The 15,004-nt window shown below is 34.6% G+C and overlaps 1 protein-coding gene across 3 annotated transcripts in view; it reads left to right on the top strand.

The window, feature by feature from the left end:
- LOC126878550 (segmentation protein cap'n'collar) overlaps positions 1-15,004 on the top strand; it is a 633,197-nt gene that overhangs the window by 521,383 nt on the left and 96,810 nt on the right. For all 3 annotated transcript variants that reach the window (XM_050641323.1, XM_050641324.1, XM_050641325.1), the window contains one exon: positions 5,630-5,757. In XM_050641323.1, the coding sequence (XP_050497280.1) occupies positions 5,630-5,757 (128 nt within the window). The remainder of the gene's footprint in view (positions 1-5,629; positions 5,758-15,004) is intronic.

The following is a 15,004-nucleotide window of genomic DNA, read 5'->3' on the forward strand; positions in this document are numbered from 1 at the left end:
TCATGTTTTTTTATCCCATGCCTCTCAGGAAATATTCAAGAATAAATAAAATAACAGTTTAACTTTGACACCGTGTATTTCGGTTATTATCAGCTTTCGTACTAAGGTAAGTTAGCTTAAATCGACCTATTTTAACCTCAGGAATCTAAGGTTAAGCTATGGCCAATTCTTTACCGAACACCCTGTATATGGTCTTTGCAGGCACAGTGTGAAAAATGAATGGAGGATCAGATACAACAGGGGTCACCAATTGGCGGACCGCGGTCCGCATCCGGACCGTAGGCTAGTTTTGTGCGAACCGCGATTAAATTCAGAATATGTATATAGTGTTTTGCAATTTTGAAAATGTTTGGCCATAAAATTGTGTTGGCGAATCCGCTATGTGTGCGAAGCCGCTTTTTCAAGAATGAACTTTATTAAAAATTGGTACAGATCTCAGCTAACAGATGCACATCTCAACTCCCTAATGAGAGTAAGTTGCACTAAACTCATTCCAAATTTCAGAGAGGTTGTACATTTTTTTTAGATAGGAAACAGTTTTTTTTAAACAAATTAGAAATTACAATTCTGTCCCGAGAAATGTATTTTTGGGTTTTTTTGGTAATTTTAAACAAAACAGGTCTCTTGTCATTTTTCTTAAAAGTTGATATTTTTGGAGTTATAATCGATTTAAAACCTAAAAATACGCGAAAATACGCATACGCATTTTCGGGGCTTGAAAACTCGTGTGTAAATATTAGTGTTCAGGTTGACAAGTACCTAAATTCAAGCTTATACATTCAATTTTTCAAGATTCTAATGAGTATTATTTCAGTATAGTCCGTTGTGTTTTAATTGTTAATCGTCGAGTGTCGCACTTTATGTCTTCATATTATACGTAATTATGCGAAAAAGTACTTGACATTTATTAAAATTTTATAATATATTATTAACATAGATTTTTTTTAAATTATTTATTTATTTATTCAATTAACTATTGCCAATGTGCTAATTAAATAAACCAATTGTATAGTGCGATACGCACCATATAGGTAGTGCGACGAGCCGCCGCGGCGGTTTAAGGGTCGAGTGGACGCGCATAATTAACAATAATTAAAAACAACGGTCTAAATTGAAATAAGCCCCGATGACTCATCAGAATCTTGAAATTTAATGTGTAAACTTTAATTTAGGCACTTGACAACCTCAAAAATAATAATTTACACATGAGATTTCAAGCTTCGAAAATGCTTATTTTCGCATTTTTCAGATTTTAAATTGCTTAAAACTCGAAATATATTAGCTTTTGAGAAAAATGACAGATCTTTTTTGTTTAAGAGGACCCAAAAGTGATAAAAACATATTTTTGGGGGCAAAAAGATTTTTTGAATTTGTTAAAAATTTCTGCCCAAAAATTTTGTCCGGCACCCTTCTGATTTGTTTATAGGGGATATTTTTTAACAAGAATCCGCAAATAAACCGAGTCAGAACAACCAGACACAGGCAGCATTAAATCCGGACCCCGGATGTGTCATAGGTTTGCGAAACGGACCCTCAGAGAACTTAATGGTGACCCCTGAGATACAACAATGAATTAGAGACTCTCTTCGGGCAGGGAAACATCGTGAGATACATCAAAGCCAACATGCAAAGATGGGCAGGCCACGTGGTACGGAGTGATGACGACAGACTGATTAGCAATGTGTTTTGGGAAAGACCAGACGGTAGAAGATCGGCAGGACGGTCTAGAAAAAGGGGAAGAGATGCAGTCAGAGATGACCTGGAGAAGATGGAAGTGAGACCATGGGAAATAGTAGCACAGGATCGGAATCAATGGAAGATAATAGTAAACTGTTTGTGCATATAAATATGATTATGATATACACTCATGGACAAAAATATGGAATATTTTGAAATTATCGAAGTGAATAATTTAAAAAACATTGAAATTTTTTAAATGAAATCTAAAAATGGCTTGAAACTAAGTATTGTTTGTAATTGTCTTGCAATACTCTGAATTAAATCTTGTACTGCAGTCCTTAGTTCTCCCAGTGTCATAGGAACGAGATTTATGCTCGGGTAGACATGCTCGATATGATTTAAATTCGTGCTATACATATGGTGTCCAATATAATCTTTCAAATTAAACCTCATCAAGGTAAGCATTCACTATTCTAGCGACATGAGAATGTGCGATATCATGTCACGAAGCTGTCATATCCAATCTTTTATATCCAATATGGATGGCAAATGGCAAATGGCAAAACATGATCTTCTAAAATGTTTTTAATGTACGTACATGTCAGCTGACATTCGCCCTCTCATCACCTGCACAAGGTTGGTATGTCCTTAAGTTAAACCGTCCCATGGCATTATACCGCCATCACCAAAGCTAACGTTCTGTATGAGGTTACGATGAGCATACTGTTCGCCAAATCTTCTGTAGACAAATAGAATAATAGAAGTATAGAAAGATATTTCGTAATTTTTTCAAGTTCACAGCGGGTAAAGCACGGAAGAACCGAAAAACAACTAACAGCAAAAATAATGACCAAAAATACATCCGTCCATCTGGCTTCTGTAGATCATAAGAAGGCTTATGACTCGATACCTAGAACCAAGCTATGGGAAGCAATGAAAGACATCGAAGTTCCACAAATACATATTCATAAAAACAGTAAAAGCACTCTACAAGAATAACAAAGTAGCTATTAAAACGGGCAATAGAATATGCAGTCCCTTTAGGCCGACAAAGGGACTGCTACAGGGCGGCTTTACATCCCTTACCCTATTCCTGTAGACATGGAAAAGAAAGTGCGAAGGAGTGGGTATACCAGTAAGAAACGAATACTTATATACCCAAGTTCTCCTGACGACCAAATAGTGATCGCACATGACGAAGGTAACCTCAGTTTTATGATGAGAAAACTGGAACAAGAATATACAAAGAATGAGATGGAAATAAACCTAAAGAAAACTGAAAACCTAAAAACGGAGAATACAGAAATAAAACGGCTGGAAATAGACGAAGGTAAACAAATCAAAGGAACAGGCAAGTACAGGTATTTAGGTTTCATAACATCAAACAAAGGAACAACTGAAGAAGATATAAAAAATAGATTAGGACAAACAAGAGACTGCATACGAAAATTGAACCCGGTATTGTGGGATAACAACATCAGCAGATATAAAAACAAAATAAGAATATATAACACCAGACAAGAAGTCTCCTCACTTACCGGTGTGAAAATTGGATAATAAATAAGAAAACCAGAACGAAAATAAGAGCAACAGAGATGGAATTCCTAAGGAGAAGCTGCAGAGTAACAAGAAGACATAGAATAAATAGATAACATACTTAGAGATTAAGAAAAGAATGGGAATGAACTCAGATATAATACACTACATAGAACAGAAGAGATGAGCTTGGTACGGACATGTCAGAAGAGCAGACCAAAAACGTTGGATAAACAGAATGACAGAGTGGAGCCCGGTAGGAAGAAGGAAGTGACGCAGACTCCGAAGATCTTTCAGATATGAAGTGGATGAAGCAATGGAAAGAAGAAATCTTCAAGAAGGGGACTGGCAAAACAGAAAGAACTGGAGAGAACGGTTGAGTGAAGGAATACAGGGAGAACTGTGAAAATATCTTTTTCTACAGCCGTGCTAAAAGAGCCACTTTCACGCACGTATTTCGTTTCCGAAAGTGCACTTTCCCGCACGGCGTGCGTGAAAGTAAATTTTCCCGCACGGCGTGAGGGAAAGTAAAATACCTTGTAATATGGCATTATAATATATTATAATACATGCAATAAACTAATATTTAGATATTATTTACTAATTTATTTCAAATTTATCTTATTGTGTTCATGTTTTAATGAAATTAGCGCGATAATTCGATGAAATAAAATTATTTTGACATAATATTTAAAAGTTAGATCAGTAGACAATTACAATGGTTTTTAATCGTCGTCTTGGAAACCAATATCGTCGTTGTGGTAACCCATTATATTGAAAGTTTGGTTTTGACAACCTTGTCAAAGAATTTGACAACCTTGTCAACCTTTTTTCCAAACGTACGGCCCTAGAAAAAATATTGTTCCTAACTCATGCGGAAAGTGTCTTCCCCGCACTCGACTGCTTGCCCGAACTCCGCTATGGGTCAACGGCAGTCTCGTGCGTGAAAGTATCACTTTCCGCACTAGTTAGGAAATAGCTATTTTCCACCTACCTCTACCGAAAGTATACTTTTTCGGACATGATTGTAGGGAGCAAAGCTGTACTTTTCCTCCCTAGGGAGGAAAAGTAAAAGTGACGTCATTCATGAAATATAACTTACTGACCCCCTGTACAATATCTATTTTCTATTACGTAAGTATCTATACATTTTAACGTTTATTTATAAAACACCCAGTATTTTGCATAATGGTAAAAAACAGTAAATTGATATTTTGATTTAACAATGTTTACATTAATAATTTGACTTATATTTGACAGTTGACAGTTATATTGTACCTACTTGTTAGTTTTAGTTTTAATAAATTTTGTTGGTTAGTTACATAAATAAATTAAGTAAAAATGAAAAATGACTTGTTATTAATTTAAGGAAGGTGGAAAAACCATATGTATAACATAGGAATAAAGTGCCTTTTCCTCCCTTGAATGATTACTGCCCTCCGCTACGTGTCGGGCAGTAAACTTCATTCTCGGGAGGAAAAGTAGCACTTTCCTCCCTTGTTATTCAAATAGCTATTGTATAACAAGGGAGGAAAGTGCTACTTTTCCTCTCGTGGAGTAAAGTTTACTGCCCGACGCGTAGCGGAGGGCTGTAATCATTCAAGGGAGGAAAAGACACTTTACTCCCATGTTATACATATGGTTTTTCCACCTTCCTCAAATTAATAACAAATCATTTTTCATTTTTACTTAATTTATTTATGTAACTAACCAACAAAATTTATTAAAACTAAAACTAACAAGTAGGTACAATATAACTGTCAACTGTCAAATATAAGTCAAATTATTAATGTAAACATTGTTAAATCAAAATAACAATTTACTGTTTTTTACCATTCTGCAAAATACAGGTTGTTTTATAAATAATCATTAAAATGTATAGATACTTACGTAATAGAAAATAGATATTGTACAGGGCGTCAATAAGTTATATTTCATGAATGAATTACCATGACGTCACTTTTACTTTTCCTCCCTAGGGAGGAAAAATATTTTCCTCTCTAGGGAGGAAAAGTACAACTTTGCTCCCTACAATCAGGTCCGGAAAAGTATACTTTCAGTAGAGGTAGGTGGAAAATAACTATATATTTCAATTTTGGTGTCATAAATATTCCATATTTGTGTTTAATAGAATTAAAAATCTAACAACTTCGTAAAGTTAAAAATATTTAAAATTAAAAAGCTAACAGTAAGTTTTTTCTTTGCGGAATATTTATTATAATCTGAAGAATAAAATACCTTTATCGAACAATAAATCGTTATACATAGTATGATGTTTCCTCCAAAAACTAGTACATAATATATTTTTATATAACATAACATCAGACATGGCGGTGTTCACTCTCCTGTATAAAAGAGACCGCCCTAGTTTCGTTTTAATTTTTTTTTTGAATCATAATTACTAACTCCATAGGTGGTACGAACTTTGGGAGCGCCGTAGCAAGTTCTATGAACCTCACGAATAGCAGCGAACCAATGGGAGAGTCTTCAAACACACCCCATTACAAACTGGAACCTTCGCACGACATGGTTTATTATCAGGTATGATTATAAATTAAGGCCCATTGGTTCATCTAGAACGATTTATGTTAATGTTATCAAGGTTTATAGTCCAGGGAAGTATGATTTTTCTTAGGTAATAATCCAGGTATCTGACAAGTTTTTAGTTAACATTAAGCAGTGGCGTAACAAACTCCGTCGGGGCCCCCCCACGGAATTGAAAATGCGGCCCCCTTTAAAAAATTACTAAATGCGACTTGTGTAACAAAAACGTATACATAATAGTGTATCTGTGCACTGTTTATAACAACTTTATTGGTATAGAACTATCATTTACAACAACTTTATTAGTAGAGAATAAAATAGAACAAAAATTAAGAGCGTAATCGCAAAATTTCGTGCCAATGCTTTTTAAATATGTACATTCATTTTTTTTTTCAAATCCTGAGAAAACTAGTATTTTTAAAAAATTAAAACGCAGAATGAAACATTACATTATTACGGAGAACCGAAAGTCCCCGAAAACTTCTATAATGTTTAACTCGGTAAGTTACAGGGGTAAAAAAAGAGAAAATTTAGTATGATTTTTAATTTCAAATATCCCATTCAAAAAAAAAAACTTTTTGTTTATTCTAAGGGACTTTCAGCACCAGCCCTCGGTAATAATGTAATCTTTCATTCTGCGTATAAAGTTATCAAAAATGAATGCATTTAAAAATCGTTAGTCCGAAATTTTGCGCCTACACTCTTTAAATTATTACAATATTACATAGAATTATTCTATCAGATGAACAACTTTCTTCGTGCACTACTATCAGCGAATATATCTACAATTATTTTATTAATATCTATACGATGGGCAACTTCGTTTTCAATACTTGTGGCTCTGAGAAATTCTGACATTGTACTACGAAGATATGGTTTAATTAATTTAAGCTCAGAAAAATATCTCTCTGAACTAGTGGTCCTGACGGGTAAAGTTGAAAACAAAATGTACGCATGACACACTTCTGGTATGCAAGATGCAAGCACTAGTGCAATGAAAATCTATAAGAATAATTTTGGCTGCATCATAAATAATATAGTTCGCCGATTCCAACTATGTCTTCAATGATTTTCTAACAAATTGCAGTAACGCAGCAACTAATTTACTGACTCCTGCAAAAACTTCTGGATCCGATTTGAAAAGATATCCACTTCTAGGATGTAAGACTTTAAAATCGTTGTTCACTTTATACATACTTATAAATCCAGCTTGAATTTGTTCAATGACTACATCGAGATTTCCGAAAAACATGCCTATAATTCATCAAAATGCTTCTTAACTCTACCAAACCTTTTGATTTTAAAAGTACATTGAAAGCCACAATTAGTAGCAAAATCTTTGGATTCTTGTAAAAATGACGTATAGTTTTGTCTAAAGATTTGATAAAAATTCTTTACAGTTGTAATGTAAAAGTAGTACTTTATTTTCTAAAATAGATGGGAAGACAAATTCAAACTGTTCCATAATTATTAGTTGTCATTCTCTACTCACGATGTTTTTAAAATTGTCATGTAGTTTTGCTTTACACCAACCACAGTTTGTAATCTGGATGACCACCTAGTCATCCATAACGTTTTTAGAGTAAGCGATTTTGGTTGGACGTTTTTCTGCATTGTTTGCTAAATCGAATCGAGGGAAGTTTTTGAAAATTTCCAGGCACTGGAAAAAAAGGTTTCGTATGCATGCGTAAAAAATATATCAATGACATATTTTTACATATGTTAGACGACAAGGGGCCCCTGATATATTGGGGCCTCCCCGCAAGCTTCACGCTGTGGGGGCCTCTGTTACGCCCCTGACATTAAGGGTCGTTTTCACACTACGTCTTACTGTACGTTTTGTGTGTCATACAAAACGTACGACAAAACGTACGTTTTGTGAATAAGCGGATTTAATTTTTTCGATTCGACAAGACGTACATTTTGCTGTTTTCACGCTACGTCTTATTGTACGTTTTGTGTGATAGGACAATCCTTATCGTACAATAAGACGTAGCGTGAAAACGAGCCTTTAGAACACTGAAAACTCTTGCTTTTAATACTTCCACAAAATCTATTACGTTAATGTCACTACAGCTGTTTCGGCAGAGTTCCTTTCTCAAGTCACGTATTTTACTATGTGTCTGCACTTTAAAGTCTCTAACTGAATTGGTTGAGGACATTGAGGAGTGGGGAGCTGTTTGTCTCAAGTTGTTCATTATATCTGTATTTTTTAATTTAATAATTTCCATAGATTCTAACAAAAATTCTAGATAATATTAATTTTAGGGATTTCTTATGCAGTTTTTGTTTAAAATTTTGTTAATTGGTTGTTTGTTGTAAACATTGTTGTAAACCATTGTTTACTTCTATTATATACAGGGTGTTTGGTAAAGAATGGGCCATAGCTTAACCTTAGATTCCTGAGGTTAAAATAGGTCGATTTAAGCTAACTTACCTTAGTACAAAAGTTGATAATAACCGAAATACACGGTGCCAAAGCTAAACTTTTATTTGATTTATTTTTGAATATTTCCTTACAGGCATGGGACAACAACACGAAATTTGGTAAGTGGTGCTGGTATTGTACAATCTACTAAATTATGTTAAACAAACGTTTCTGTCTACTACCAGAGGCGTACGACGAGGGAACGTGAATGGTTGACCCTTCCCAAATTCTACGCCACTGGCGGAATTGCTATTTTAGTATAATTTTTTGATTCTCCAATACTTTCTATGTAAAAAACATACTCTTCATTCGTAACGATTAAGCTATTAGTTTTCGAGATATTTGAAGCTAAAAACGGAGGAACATAATACATTAATTAAAATAAGTGTACCTTTTCATTTTTAACTTACAACTGTCTCAAAAACTAATGACTTTATCGTTATGAATGAAGAGTATATTATTTGCATAGAAAGTATTGGAGAATCTAAAAATTATGCTAAAATAGCAGTTTCGTCAGTGGCGTAGAATTTGGGAATGGTCAACCATTCACTTTCCCATGTCGTACGCCTCTGGTAGTAGCCAGAAACGATTATTTAACATAATTTAGTAGGGTGTACAGTGCCTACACTTTCTGCCAAGTATCACACGGATATGTCAAATTATTTTAAAGTATTCTTTTTCTTTAATAATTTATTCTTTATTTAAAACTTTAAGAACTATGTGTGCCCGGTATTACAAAACTATTTGACATATCCTTATGGTACTTGGCAGAAAGTGTAGGTACTGTACACGTTACTAAATTATATTAAATAATCGTTTGTGGTTAATGTTAATACCAGATGCGTACAACAGGGAAAGTGAATGGTTGACCCTTCCCAAATTCTACGCCACTGACGAAACTGCTATTTTAGCATAATTTTTAGATGCTTCAATACTTTCTATGCGAATAATATACTCTTCATCCGTAACGATAGTCATTAGTTTTCGAGATATATGCTCCTTCGTTTTTAGCTTCAAATATCTCGAAAACTAATGGCTTAATCGTTACGAATGAAGAGTATGTTTTCTACATAGAAAGTATTGAAGAATCAAAAAATTATACTAAAATAGCAATTCCGCCAGTGGCGTAGAATTTGGGAAGGGTCAACCATTCACGTTCCCCCGTCGTACGCCTTTTGTAGTAGACATAAACGTTCGTTTAACATAATTTAGTAGGGTGTACAGTATCGGCACCACTTAACAAATTTCATGTTGTTGTTCCATGCCTATCAGGAAATATTCAAAAATAAATAATATAAAAGTTTAACTTTGACACCCTGTATTTCGGTTATTATCAACTTTTGTACTAAGGTAAGTTAGCTTAAATCGACCTATTTTAAGCTCAGAAATCTAAGGTTAAGCTATGGCCCATTCTTTACCAAACACCCTGTCTATGACTTAAAAAGTAGAACTCCGCAAATCGGAACTAATTGAGGGGACAGTCTGTTCGGATTCCGAAAAGTTCGGATTATCCGAAAGTTAACTTATAATTCAAAGCTTTCGTTGTCGTTGATTTTGAGTCGCTAAACCTGTCTCACTCTCTCCCTCTCCCATCCATATCAGATTGATTTCACTGTTAACGGTCATTGGCAAATCTAAAAAACCCCCAGCTTTGAATAACTTGAACGCATTGCCTGTTTATTATAGGGCCCAAAGGAAAGCATGAATGAATAGTGCACATTTTAAGGAATGGTTTGAAAAACAAGTTGAACCATCCGTTTCGATATTCAATACGAAAGTGGGGCTTCCCAAACGGTCCCTACTCTTCTTAGACAATGCTACATCACACCCTGAAGTAATAAAGCTTATACGTGATGAAATTAAAGCTGTTTTCCTATCACCAAATGTGACCCCGTTATTGCAACCCATGGACCAGGGTGTTCTGCAGTTTATAAAACTGTACTATACAAAGAATTTGGTAGGAACTGTATTAGAGGGCGAGGAAAGTTTCATTACTGACAATCTGAAAAAAAATCACCGTAAAAGATGTCATTTATTGGGTGCCTGCGGCCTGGGACAACTGCCGTGAGACTTTAATTATTAGGAAATCGTGAAAGAAGTTGTGGCCAGATTTACAATTTGAAGAAGGTCCATTTTTCCAAGCTCCATTACAAGATGACCTCCTAGAAGTCGTACAACAACTTCCAGGATGTGAAAACACAGAAGAAAGTGCAATTACAGAATGGATTGAAGCTGATGACAAGGGGCACCAAGAATGTACGGAAGAAGACATTGTGGACTTGGTTCAACCTCAAAGCAACCCTAATGAAGATGAAGAAAGCGAGGAAGAAGTTTCCCTGCCAGATCGAGTGACACACGCAGATACCACTAAAGCTCTGGATGTGGCTCTACGTTACGTAGAGCAGAACTCTGCTGCGTTACTGGTGGATGTAATGTTTATGCGTAAATGGTTCAACATCGCTGTATCAAGTCGCTACAAGTCCATGTATTCAGAAGAAACTGACCGACTTCTTTAAGAATGCGCTATAGGGCTGCAAACGTTCTCATAAGAGTGTGGGCAATATTTTTGGACTTAAGTTGACTACAAGAGAACCGACGTAAGTCTATGTTTAACCTTTATAAGCACTATGTCTAAAGTACGCATTCATTTTTAAGACATTTTAAAAGTCAAAGTCCTATTAATAAATAAACATGATTTTGAGTTTTTGTCTTGAATTATTAAATTTTTTTACCGCGGCCTAATAAGGCGGTCATCAATGGTGAGTGCGAAAGAGATGTTCCATTCCGGCAGTCCAATGGTGAATCTCACTCGCACTCACATTGACGGCACAACAATTAAAAATAACCGCTCACTAACACAATAATGACACAGATTTCTTCAGGATCTTGTAGGGGGGCTTCAAACTTTGATTTGATAAATTTCTGACTTTCATAATATGTAATAATTTTTAACCGAGTTATTAAGCCTTGAAAATGCCAATTTTTGCATTTTTCAAATTTTAAATCGCGTATAACTGGACAACAATCAATTTTAGAGAAAAATCACAAGAGACATTTGTTGCTCAGAAGTGATCTAAAAAAAATTGTCCGAAGTGAAAAAATTGTTTTTGTGAATTTGTTTAAAAAAATTTTGTAAACAATTTTTCGACCACGGTACCGTTAGCACCCTTTGGATCTGTTATAAGGACCTCTTTTTGAGTAAGTTTGTGCAAAAAAATCGAATCGGAATAATTTACCGAACGGGGGCGACGATACAGCCTGGACTACTAGGTTAATTTTAATAGTAGTTATTAACAAATAACGATTTAGCCATATTTTGCAATTTGCGAAGCAACAAATTGACTTTTAACTTTCAAAAATCGCCATTTTGAAGCTTTACAATGTTCTAAAAAATAAAATTTTGTAATTTTATATAAACTATTTAGCTTTTTAATGGGGTGCAAAAAATCTCAAAACAGCTGCGAACTCTTGGGAGGAAACAGCTAGGTTGTCTTCTTATAGGTTTGCAGTAACTAAAAAATTGTCAGATACCTGGATTGTTCGATGTCCCGAACAGGGTCTTTTTTGCTTATTTCCCTGGAGTATCAAGGTTTATGTATCTAGTTGAATAAACAAATTTATTGTGCAGTTTAAAGATTATAATACCTATTATAAACTGCAGCAACTAGAATTCTTAATAATTGTTATTACACGACATTATTCAGCAAAATAAACATAGTTTCAAAAGTTATGCATCACCTCAAAAGTATGGTCATTGTCATAGTTGATTTTTTCGTGAACAGATTAACGCATTCTGCTATTTTTTTTATTATTTTAGATTTTTCTTTGGTCTTTACACAGTTGGGCAAATGTTTACTCAAACTTCTTTTTTGAAGATACGTATACCGGGCGGAAGGAAAAAAATGTCCTTGTTATGTTAAGTTTGAGACATCCTGTAGGGAGGACGATGTGTAAGTATGGGTATACATCGAAATGGTATTGTAGTTTTATGTTTTGTGAAAATTTTGTTTTTTTAATGTCCCTTAATGTCTTTAGAAACAAAGAAAATATACGCTTTTATTCTTTAACATGACGTATTTTAACTGAGACAAAAATAAATTAACAATAAAAAAACAGTTAACAACTCTTTAAAAACGGAAAGGCATATAACGTTAAAAATTTTGGTCGACATCTTAAGAGTTATTTGTCGATCAAGTGATCGATATGCACAGCGCTACATAATAGAGACGAGATTGTTTAATGGAGGCTCTGAGATGTTTTGGAGTGGAATTTCCTTGAGAGTAAGTACGGATTTTGTGTCTACGTGGAGGCTCTTTAAATACCCAGAGGTACATTGCGCAGATTTTCTTTCTTTGAACACTTTGTTCCATTCGCACTATAATATATGAAATAATTTCATCTTAGTGGTATGATAAGCCATACCTCCTCACGTATCGCATGTCGTCAGTTAAAACACATATTATAGAGTAAAACCGTGTAGTTTCTTTGTTATTAGAGATATCAGGTCAGAGAAACTAAAACAATAAAATGTTCACAAAATATGAGACTACAACATTAGTTCGATGTATTTTTTTACCATTTCCTTCCTACAGGGAGTCTCAAACTTTTGTTTCAGTTAAAACACATATTAAAGAATAAAACCGTATATTTTCTTTGTATAGGTATATACTTAGGATTTACACAGTTTTCACTGTATTCCTTCACTCAACCGTTCTCTCCAGCGCTTTCTGTTTTTTCAGTCCGCTTCCTGATTTCTTCTCTCCATTGCTTCGTCTACTTCATCTCTGAAGGATCTTCGGGGTCTGCCTCTCTTCCTTTTTCCTATCGGGCTCCACTCTGTTATTCGGTTTATCCACCGATTTTCGTCTGCTCTTCTGACATGTCCGTACCAGGTTAATCTCTTCTGTTCGATGTAGTCTATTATGTCGAGTTCACTCCCATTCTTCTCTTAATCTCTAGTTATTTATTCTATCTCTCCTTGTTACTCTGCAGCTTCTCCTTAGGAATTCCATCTCTGTTGCTCTTATTTTATTTTTGGTTTTCTTATTTATTGTCCAATTTTCACACCCATAAGTGAGGATACTTCTTGTCATGGTATTATATATTCTTCTTTTTGTTTTTATGCTGATGTTCTTATCCCACAGTATTCGGTTCAATTTTCGTATACAGTCTCTTGTTTGTCCTAGTATATTTTTTATATCTTCCTCAGTTGTTCCTTTGTTTGATATTATAAAACCTAAATGCTTGTACTTATCTGTTCCTCTGATTTGTTTACCTTCGTCTATTTCCAGTTGTTTTATTTCTGTATTCTCCGTTGTTAGGTATTCAGTTTTCTTTAGGTTTATTTCCATCCCATTCTTTGTATATTCCTGTTCCAGTTTCCTCATCATAAAACTGAGGTCATCTTCGTCTTGTGCGATCACTATTTGGTCGTCAGCAAAACTTAGGGTATATAGATACTCATTCCTTACTGGTATACCCATTCCTTCGCACTTTCTTTTCCATGGTTTCAGGGTCTTTTCCAGGAATATTTTGAATAGGGTAGGGGATGTGGAGCAGCTCTGTAGTAGTCCCTTTGTCGCCTTAAATGGACTGCATATTCGATTGCCCATTTTGATAGCTACTGTGTTATTTTTGTACTGCTTTTATTAATCTTCGTGGGATTTCGATGTCTTCCATTGCTTCCCATAGCTTGGTTCTAGGTATCGAGTCATACGCCGCCTTAGTTATTCGACCGTGTAGATGTGATCCAAGCATGCTTTCCCCGCTGTGAATCCTGCCTGGTCTTCTCCGATTTTATCCTGTATATATATTTCTAATTTTTCCTTTATAGTCTTTCCATACAGTCTACCTATAGATGATATTATGCTGATTCCTCGATAGTTTTCGCAGTTTTTTCTATTTCCTTTCTTATATATTGATGACATATCTGCTTGAGTCCATTCTGCCGATAAGTCTTCTCCATTCAGTGCTCTCTCAAACATTTTGTGTATCATGCGGAATAGCTTTTCCGATCCGTTCTTTATCAATTCATTTGGTATTCCGCCGGTGCCTTCTGCTTTTTTGTTCTTTAGTGTTTTGATTGTTCTTTTTACCTCAGCTAGGCTTAATTCGATTTCGTCATGTGTATAGATTTATATTCCGTCTCTTTCTACTTCTTTGAATTGGGGGGCGACTTTCGGTTAGCAATTTTTTTATAGTATTCTTGCCACTCGTTTTCTTTAATTTGAGCGATGTTGACCTTCTCTGTTTTATTTCTTTGGAGTGACTTTAAGATACGCCATGACTCTGAATTTCTCGTTCCTCCTATGTGTTGTTCTATTTCTGTGCATGTTTTTTCCCATCTTTCGTTTTTTTCTTTTGTACTTTTCTTCTTCTTTTTTTTGTATCTAAAGATATCAGGGACATACAAAAAACAAAATGTTCACAAAACATAAAACTACAATTCGATTTCGATGTATACTCACACTTGTACATTGTCCTCCCTACAGGGTGTGTTAAACTTAACATAAGAAAAATTTTCTTTTCTTTCACCCGGTATACGTACAAAAAAGAAATTTAAGTAAACATTTGCCTAAGTGTGTAAATACCAAAGGAAAATCTAAAATAATAAAAAAAAGTTTGCAGTATCCGTTAATCTGTTCATGAAAAAATCAGCTATGAAAATGAGCATAATTTTAGGTGATGCATAACTTATGAAACTATGTTTAAAATTAGTTATAGTAATCACTCTGAAATTATTATCTACAAATTATTAGATACAAAATTATTAAAACAGCAGATAAAATACCGATGTTGACTTTTCGTATCACTTTT

The sequence above is a fragment of the Diabrotica virgifera genome, chromosome 10, assembly GCF_917563875.1.
Source record: "Diabrotica virgifera virgifera chromosome 10, PGI_DIABVI_V3a".
NCBI classification, from domain to species: domain Eukaryota; kingdom Metazoa; phylum Arthropoda; class Insecta; order Coleoptera; family Chrysomelidae; genus Diabrotica; species Diabrotica virgifera.